Source organism: Acipenser ruthenus, chromosome 10 (assembly GCF_902713425.1).
Source record: "Acipenser ruthenus chromosome 10, fAciRut3.2 maternal haplotype, whole genome shotgun sequence".
Taxonomy (NCBI): domain Eukaryota; kingdom Metazoa; phylum Chordata; class Actinopteri; order Acipenseriformes; family Acipenseridae; genus Acipenser; species Acipenser ruthenus.
In genome coordinates this window covers 10,289,673-10,298,951 of record NC_081198.1, presented here as the reverse complement: position 1 = coordinate 10,298,951, position 9,279 = coordinate 10,289,673, and the positions used below count along the sequence as shown (strand labels likewise).

At 37.3% G+C, this 9,279-nt stretch overlaps 1 protein-coding gene across 3 annotated transcripts; it reads right to left on the bottom strand.

Annotated features, from left to right (window-relative positions):
* Positions 1–1,854: 1,854 nt before the first annotated feature.
* Positions 1,855–9,145, bottom strand: LOC117403932 (holocytochrome c-type synthase-like). 3 transcript variants are annotated; one of them, XM_034006442.3, is made up of 7 exons: positions 9,026–9,145; positions 8,441–8,602; positions 5,894–6,069; positions 3,294–3,442; positions 2,934–3,053; positions 2,544–2,630; positions 1,855–2,168 (listed from the first exon to the last, which is right to left on the bottom strand). In XM_034006442.3, the coding sequence occupies exons 2-7, from the start codon at positions 8,544–8,546 to the stop codon at positions 1,967–1,969; spliced, it is 840 nt and encodes a 279-aa protein (XP_033862333.3). In that variant the 5' UTR covers positions 8,547–8,602; positions 9,026–9,145; the 3' UTR covers positions 1,855–1,966. The 3 variants fall into 3 exon arrangements, with proteins under 3 accessions (XP_033862333.3, XP_033862325.3, XP_058887687.1); XM_034006434.3 differs by having other exon boundaries at positions 9,022–9,144; XM_059031704.1 differs by lacking the exon at positions 9,026–9,145 and adding an exon at positions 8,841–8,913.
* Between the last annotated feature and the right edge of the window lie 134 nt (positions 9,146–9,279).

Sequence of the window (9,279 nt, the reverse complement as noted above, 5' to 3'; positions counted from 1 at the left end):
TGCACAATTTCTAATTCCACACCAATATTTACACTGAGGGAATGTAGTATCTGTTAATTACATTTAACAGAAACATATCCCAAGATATGATTAATGTATGACAGGAAGTTATACATTAGTGTGGCAAAGTGGTTTGCAGTACGCAGGTGTAGAGGTGATGTGGTGCACAAGTAACGATAAACAAGTGATTTCAATGTCCAAACAATGTTTTATTTGGAGTGGAGGTTTTGTAATTCCAGGTCTTTTGTGACCGCAAATAAAAAAAATATCTAACTTATTAAACACACACAAGATCACAAGTCCACAGTGAGTCCTAACGTGCAAGTGGCAGACTTCAGCCGTACCCTGGGAATGAACTGTCAGGCTATCCAGTCCAGGGCATTCTATTCCCTTTATACTGCAACTTTCTACTGCAGGTCGGGAGGGAGATTTATCACCAAGAATCATTCTATCTGTCACAATTACTTAAACCAAGAGAACACCAAAGTCTTTCACATGAGACATCTTTGATAAATAGTGGTTAGTATGTTACCACTATACATCACAGCCTGTGCATTTATTAACAAGAAAGGTCAAGTACTGCATTTAATTAGTTTCTCATTTGTGGGTCTGCATATTTGAAGAACCAGTGTCTTAACCTTTTGTTCAATATATACCACATGATGCCGCAATGTGTGCCTGTTTTGGTTTTACTATTATTAAATAATTGTAAACTAAAGTCTTTATACATAGAGGTATTGTTATAACTTGATGATTTGTGATTTTTTTTAACTACTCATCAACACGGAAAAAAGTACACATTGTCAAATTCAAAACAATCCAATATAAATCTGAACATGCTAAATAGCTTAGCTGTTTCAGAAAGTTATCAAAATATTTTTCAATTTACAATTTTTCATTCCTTTTTTTTCAGTAGGTTGCTTTCCAGCTCTAAATGTTAGCACTCTAGAAGACACATACTTTTTACTAATACAATCATTTATACCCTGCTTACTTTCATATCAATCAAAAACTCTAAATATATTTATTTACATTAAACACACACATTGCATTTGAGGCTACTACTGCATTTACATGCTAACCTATGTACAGTACATACCAACCCATGTCGATTAATGATTAGATTTTATTCAGGTTTTTACCCTGAACACATTCCAATCGCAATCAGACAAATGGGAGCACTGACAACATTTGAGTTGATTTTTTAATTACAAGCAGGTTTTTATTAGTAACTGTATCCGGTATGTTTGTTCCGTATTTGTTTTGATGTCGCTTTATTGGAGGAACAGAAATTAATAAATGGCAGACATAGTTCAAAAGAAACCAACCAACAAGAAAAAAGGCCATTTTACAAAGCTAATCAGAAATGGAGGTCAAAAAAGTTTAAATATCTAAACCACATTTTTTCAAAACACCTTTTTTGGGGGGGGGGGGGAGTTAGCCCTTAGTTTAAAGTTTAACTGTGACTCTCTAATACTGTAAGCAGTGCAATCTACATTTAAAATATTTAAGAAATACAACAATCATCAAATGTCAGAGGCTGGACAAGAAGTTGTGGGTGTCTTGCCCAACTACATTTTCCCAGAGCCATCAACCATGTGGATACATAGTTAATGGTTTCTTGATTGAGATTTTAACTTAGCAAACAGAACCACAGGTGGGCAAATTCAGTAACAGAAGAGGCTATGATCTTAAAGTCCAATCAGAATTATCAGAACCCTACTTTTACTGAGCCCTTACGCTGCTGGGTGGACAGATATGAAAATAAAGCCAAAAAGTCTACATTAAGAAACCCTTTAAAAGAGTAAGTTCAGAATCGGATCATCATATTACATTCTTTTTTTCATGTTTAAAAAAAAAAAAAAATTATAAACAATATATAAATGGAAGGAAAGGCCAATTACAGTATAAATAGTTTTTTGTTCTTTCCAGGATATGAATGTTATCTTTAATACATAGTGAAGAATTATGAAGTCCAGCGCCACCAAGCCACTTTCGTTCTATCCCAAACAGCCCCAAGAGAGTCCAGAGCTGGGCGGACATCAAGGATAGTAAACTGATAGGTCTGCTTATCAACTTCTCCTCCATCATAATAATCAATCACATATCGCACCTCTTTTCCACAGCGGTTGATAATCCAGTCATGCCTGTCAAAAGGCAGTTCATACCTGTAAGAAAAGTAGTATAATGTAAGGTTTAAACCATAACCACATTATCAACATCAAACGTATGAATCCTTGTTTCCAGTGGGACTTTGGCTGACCAAATCTTCCTGCTTTTTTTGCTTAGTTGTAGTGTATACCTCTTTCCTATATTTAGATTAAGTGATGGCCAGACTGAATTATTTAAACAAAAAAGGGTAAAATACAAATAAAAATAACATAACAATAAAAATCTTTATGTAAACGTTTTAAATATCTTTGTGTTTAATGGATACTTACTGGCTTAAATACTGTTTTATTATAGACTCACATTAGGTCATGATGGTCCAACAAAACCATAAACATGAAGACAGAAAAAAAAAAAACACTAAAATATCTTACCCCATCCATGAGCGCATTTTGGCTCTTGGTGACAATTCTTTAGCTTTGCCTCCAAACCGAGCCAGAGAAGGTCCACATGGGCATTCCCTAAGAAATGCAAAGAGAACCTTGAACATTTCAATGAAATCCAGACAGGTTTTATTCTCTTTGGGATAAAACATGCCTTCCCTCTCTCTCTCTCTCTCATTCACTTTCACAGCACTTCCACATCGTGTGATAACACATCATGGTACAGTGTTGATGAATAAATGATGTCACAATGAGTCACAGCAGCTGCTGCCTTTCACCAAATGTCGGATTCGCATGAAGTCCGACTCAGAGTGGAAGCAGGTTGCATCTTGTGTACTTGGAAAAACATGTTTCCCTTGCTACTACAGAAAAAACACTCACTCAGCATGAAGGGCTTCCCATTTTAATATTTCCTGCCAAGCCTGTTCATTGTTCTGGTTATGAATCTTGATAATGTTGGTCATGTCTTGAGGACCAAGATCATCCTCTTTCCACCGCCACCTAGTGAAAAGATTTAAATAATAATATTGAAATCGGGAAGCAATTTAGAGGAAAAAAAAAACACCATATTTGAAACCTTAGGTATTAATATATTATGTGTTACCATTACATCAATGCTGTGAATAACATTTAAAATACAATTTGACACAAAACAAAGCAGTTATGTGTTCTATAATTTTATTTATTGTTTTTAAACAAAAAAATAAGAACCATGACCTATGTATTAATTTATTTACTCACCCCTTTCTTAGCATTGCATTCCAAAACATCTGCTCAGATGGGTAGACCCATTGTTTGTCTGAACCAGCCCTGGGAATACTAGATACTTCTCTATTCACAGGAAGGGGGAAAGGCTGGTCCTGGGCTGGTGTCTGGTTTGGAGGGGGCATCTATAAGAATTAAAATAAATAAATGACTTTAGACATTCAGATTACTTTCGAATTTTAACACGTGGTCACACAAAAAAAAAAAAAAAAAAAAAAAAAGACGTTGTACATATTCCCTGCCTACAGTAAAAACAGTACAAATACTATTGAAGGAATCAGACACTGAACAACATGTGGAATCTTAAAACTGTTCATCAGACTTGTCAACATCATGTCAACAAATCAATCAATCACATTTAGTATAGTGCCTTTCGCAACAAGTTGCCACAAAGAGCTTCAACATATGCAGAACATCAAAGATGACAATAAAAAGGTCCTTAAGATAGGAAAATGCAATAAATACTATAAAAAATAAATACAATAAAAAAAGAATATAAAAAACAATGAATAAAAAGTCAATTTGATAAATATGCTAAACTATAAAAATGTGTCTTCAGCCTCGTTTTAAAAGATTGCTACAGTAGAAGCTTTCCTAACAGGAACCACCAATTCGTTCCATAGCTTAGGGGCCACATAACCGAATGCTCTACCTCCTGTGTTTGTTTAACATTTTTGGAATGGCGAGATAACCAGCATCCTGGGATCAGAGCGGCTGCCTTGGAACATTGGGATCAGTAAGTCACTCAGGTAGGATGCAGCCAAGCCTTGTAAGGCTTTATATGTGAGGAGTAGAACTTTAAAATCAATCCTGTATCGAACTGGGAGCCAGTGTAGGGCGCCAAAACTGGTGCAATATGATCATATTATTTTGTTGAAGTTAAGATCCTGGCCACAGCGTTCTGCACAAGCTGCAATCTGGACAGAACAGAGTTTGGAATACCAGAAAGGGCACTGCAATAGTCTAATCTGGCAATAACTTATAAAGGCGTAAATCAGTCTCTCAGCATCATGTACTGAGACAGCATCTGAATTTAGCAATGTTTCATAGATGGAAAAAAGACACTTTAGTTACGTTCTTAATGCAGGTTTCAAATGAAAGATCAGAATAAAAAAATACAGCCAGATTTCTGGTCTCTGGCTTTGGCTCAATGGGGTTGCCACAGGCACATGGGTTTATGCTCTCACGTTGCTTTTTAGAACCCAAAATTATGACCTCTGTTTTATCAAAATTTAGCATTAAAAAATTTGTTGATATCCATTTTTTTTATATCTACGAGTCAGATAGTTAGAGTATTTTGAGATGTGGAATTGCCTGGTTTGACATAAATACAATTGTGTGTCATCAGCATAGCAATGGAAATTTACAGTGTCTACAGACATCACCACCCAGGGGAAGCATATACAAGGCAAACCGAATAGGACCAAGGACAGAGCCCAGTGGAATGCCACACGTAACTACAGATAAGGAGGATTTCTCCTCAATTTGGACATATTGTAGCCTATTTGATAAGTAGAATTTAAACTAGGATAGGACAGAGCCTGACAGTCCTACCAGGATTTTAAGGCGGTCAATTAAAATTAGATGGTTAATTTGATCAATAGCTGCACTTAGATCTAGAAGGATTAGGGCAGAAGCAAGGTCTGACTCAGAGGATAACAGAGCATCATTTACTACTTTGACGAGGGCCGTTTTAGTACTGTGACTCGGACGAAAGCCTGAATGTCTTAGATCAAAAAGTAGGTCCCCGGGGCTCCCGAGTGGCGCATCCAGTAAAGGCGCTCCGCACGGAGTGCAGGATGTGCCCTATAGCCTGGAGATCGCAGGTTTGAATCCAGGCTTTGTCACAGCCGACCGTGACCGGGAGTTCCTAGGGGGCGGCGCACAATTGGCTAAGCGCTGCCTGGGTAGGGAGGGCTTAGATGGGCAGGGGAATCCACGGCTCACCGCGCATTAGCGACCCCTGTGGTCGATAGGGCGCCTGTGGCTCTGCAGAGGAGCCGCCAGATCTGTGTTATCCTCCGGCACTATAGGTCTGGTGGCATTGCTGTGGATCTGCAGTGCGAAAAATGACGGCTTGGCAGGAGCACGTTTCGGAGGACATGTGTTCCAGCCTCTGTTTCCCAAGTCGGCGGGGGGGTTGCGAGCGGTGAGCCGGGGATACAGATAATAATTGGGCATGCTAAATTGGGGAGAAAACCGGGGTAAAAAAAAAAATGGCGACGACTAAAAAAATAAGTAGGTCCCCTTGACCTAGCGGGGGCCCACGAGCTTATGATAAGAAATGTCCAAACCAAGTTTCATCACAATTAGAGGCATAACAAAACACTAAGAAAAAACAAAATCTAGCCGTTTAAAACAAGCAATCATAATCACTTCCCTATTTGAAAGGGTGAGTCCCTTTCCTCAATTTCTACTGCACCCAAAATTGAGCAAGCTGGTATTTCTCATTTCGAAGCACTGTACCTTTTATAAAGCTTCAACGTTGGCAGATTCACATTACCAAAATAAATGAAAGCTACTAACATAGGCACAGAGATGGATTAATATAACAGTTTCTGAACACCAGCTCGTACCATGTTTGCTGGGTCGATGTCATGAGTCATTTTGTCTCCTCCAGCCGCTGCCTTCATTGGGCATTCCACAAACTCATAGGCCCTCTCCTGGTGCGCTGGGACTGGGGGACCCCCGTTCTGCTCTGGTGGGGTTGACCCAGCAGATTGGTGCATTGGGCATCCTGGTGGTGGGGAAGCTGAAAATAATAAATTAAACATTCATATATATGACTTGTAGGACGAGTCGGGGACTCGGACTTGAGTCGGACTCGAGTCGCATTATTCGTGACTCGGACTCGAGTCACGGCCGCAAGACTCGGACTCGAACATTCGAGCTTTGTGACTCAGATATTAATGAAGAGTCCTTTTTTATTTTCTATTAACACAAGTAATATTACAGTTACTAGAAAACTGTGCACAATAAAAACCCACCCAACAAAACACTATCCAATCACTGGTTAGCCCTGTTATCTTTGCAGCCAATCATAGTAAGAATAAGAAATTGGAAGCGAGTTAGGTTGTAGTGTAAACACACCCCCACACAAATCCAACTGGTTGTAAACACACCCCCATACAGACCCAACTGCAACTATCGCAGGCCAAGTTTTATAAGGAATAATGTCAGCATGGTAAACAATTAAGTAATTATTTGGCTTTTAACAAGCCTTTCTCTTTACTACTTTAAACCGTGTTCTAAGTTTTTGAAGCACATCTAAAAACTGCATTCTTGAAAAATACATCATTTGATTTTTCTTGAGCTCCCTGAATCTCTGGAATAGTATTTGTTTGCATGAAAAAAGAAATCAAACAAGTTAAAATCATACTTATAGAGCTTCATATCAGAAAATCACTGTGCGAGTAAATATTATGTGTTTTGCTTCTAATCTCCACTCATTCCCAGCACACACCATCACTGTTTGCAAGCAATGTCAATGAATTCACCTGGCACATTCAGTGCAAGACTAGGCACTAGTGTCAAATCGAAAATTGCCTTCCGTCAAATAGGCAGATATCAGACTGATATGACATAAGGACTGATTGATAGCAAATAAAGAACGACAGAATAACATAATACCACTTAATTTACCAAAATAAATAATTTATTATGGATGCGGGAAAAACATATTAACAATACACTGTGCAGCATCAACCTAGAAATCTGTCTGTGTGAACTGCATTTTTTGTATTCCATTATGAACCTATAAAAAAGGGGAAACACATAAATATAATATGTTTTTGTGTAAAAGAGAAAAGATAAACAAAATACATGAAATCAAATGAACTGAAGCACAATCTCGTAAATACATCATTGTATTACAGATTTAATAAAAGTGCAAATGCAATGAAAGTGAAACATAACGTTTCTGTTTTGCAAAATAAATAATAAATGTACTATTTAAGAACACAGTATATATACAGTTCCGGTAATGTCTAAATCTATCCAGATTGAAGTCAAAGTAGATGCTATATAACACATTTCTTATCGTTGTAGTGTTATTTTCAGGTACTAGGGATAGGAATTTTAAAAGTTTAAAACACATAAACTCTAAAGTGGTAAAACGTCTAATACTATGCTAGACGTATAACCGGTCACGTGACAAATGTCGCCAAACGTATATTTTTTTATGCATTAATTTTAGTAATTTATCATCAGTAGTCTTTCGCGTATGAGACTGCTCTGGTGCCATTGCAAAGTTTTATTATTATTATTATTATTATTATTATTATTTGTGAATTTTTCATGAGGGATATCAGACAACGTCCGTTAGGTAAACTGTTCCCCCACTACTAGTACCGCTAGTTTAATGAAAACTGAGTTGAGTTTGTTTCAAGGACTCAGTACGATATACTATTTTTCAATAATGCAAGGCAAAGATCTAGAAGCGCTGGAAAACATAATCTGAAATTAACATGTGTCAGCCCATTAAAACACTCCGTGGGACATAAAATTGAATAAACATCTGAAGACACATACTGGTTGATCTTTCTAGTTCAGGATAAAGGCAATGAAAACCTCTGTCTATGAAAAGTTGACCAGTTTAATTACAGGACCAAGCACACCAGAAGAGGGAGCTATTGTATACAAAAACATCTAGTTCATGTAAAAGAGTTTGAGAAGCGGTGGAGTAAGATATGTTTGTATAATCCAATACTTTAAATTACTTCAAAATAATGCAGATTGTAAGTGTCATTTATGTATTGTATTTTTTAAAATAAAATAACAAAACACAGAAATGTGAACTCACTCAGGTCTCAGGTATAAAATAAATTAAACATAAACGGACTTTAGCTCACATAACTGATTCATTTGTTTACAAATGGTATCTAAGATTTCAAAGATGCGACTTTCCCTAAAGATGTTAGAAGATAAATCACATAGGAATTGTGATATGTCCTTCCAGAACAACGCAACTCTCTTTGTTAGTCGAGTCGAACCGTCCTATTTACACGCCATGGCAGATATTTCTACATTTTAAATTTAGTCCTGCTCCTGTATTATAAATACAATTGTGTTGAGTCTAAGAGCTTGTTAATTGAACTCCAAGCCACAGTGCAGTATGTTCATACCTGGTTGACTGTCTTGCATTGGGCACCCAGGTGGCGGGGTTGCGGCATGCTGTGCTGCTGTTAGTTTTGATGGCTGAACTGTGGAAGTTGAAGCTGTGGCACCCATCCTTCCAGAAGTAGCCTGTATTGCCTGGTCTCACCCCGCAGACCAAATATAAAGATCTGGTAAAGATGTAAATATGAAACGTAACTTACAGGCTAACCTGTGTTTTCCAATTTCATTTTCAATAAAGTTCAACAATCATGAGTTTAAAAAGCCAGCTACCTTCTTCTAATGTGACATGTTGTATGGTAACTACAGTACCCGTCATTTAATTACCATACAATGTACAATGGACAGCTATTTATCTTTTGAAATACTATTTATAAAATCAGTGAAAACCAAAAAATAATGTTTTACCAAGCATTAAGACAAACTTGTCTGTTGTATAACAATCTTCCATCGCAAACCCACGTCCATTGATTTGAAATAAACATGACTTTAATCCTTTAAAAATCGTACTGTATTTTTATCAAACTTTACTGTTATTTAAAAAAGGGTTCTATCTGTATTAATGTAGATTCTAACATAAAAGACTTACCTACAGTTCCTTACCACCTCACTTCAATGTCAAACGTAACAAGCTTTAACTTCCCCCACAATGCATCACTTTCACGCAGTCCTGGGACGTGTATACAGCACTTTCAGTTAACGTCATTTCATATTCTTAATGGCGCAGTGTTGTCCTTTTTCCTCATTATCAGGTTGGGGATGGGGTTCTGAGAAAAGGATGTCTGTGTCATTGTTGTTTTGCTTCCCACAGTTGTGGGCATTACGTTTATAGGGTTTATGTATTTTC

What these genes read in the sequence shown, in the direction of transcription:
- LOC117403932 (XM_034006442.3), bottom strand. Translation starts at nt 8,546, where the DNA reads ATGGGTGCCACAGCTTCAACTTCCACAGTTCAGCCATCAAAACTAACA. An exon ending in TGGGAAGCCCTTCATGCTGA is followed by an intron (nt 2,631 to 2,933) that starts GTGAGTGTTTTT and finishes TGCATTTCTTAG; the next exon opens with GGAATGCCCATGTGGACCTT. An exon ending in AAAATGCGCTCATGGATGGG is followed by an intron (nt 2,169 to 2,543) that starts GTAAGATATTTT and finishes CTTTTCTTACAG; the next exon opens with GTATGAACTGCCTTTTGACA.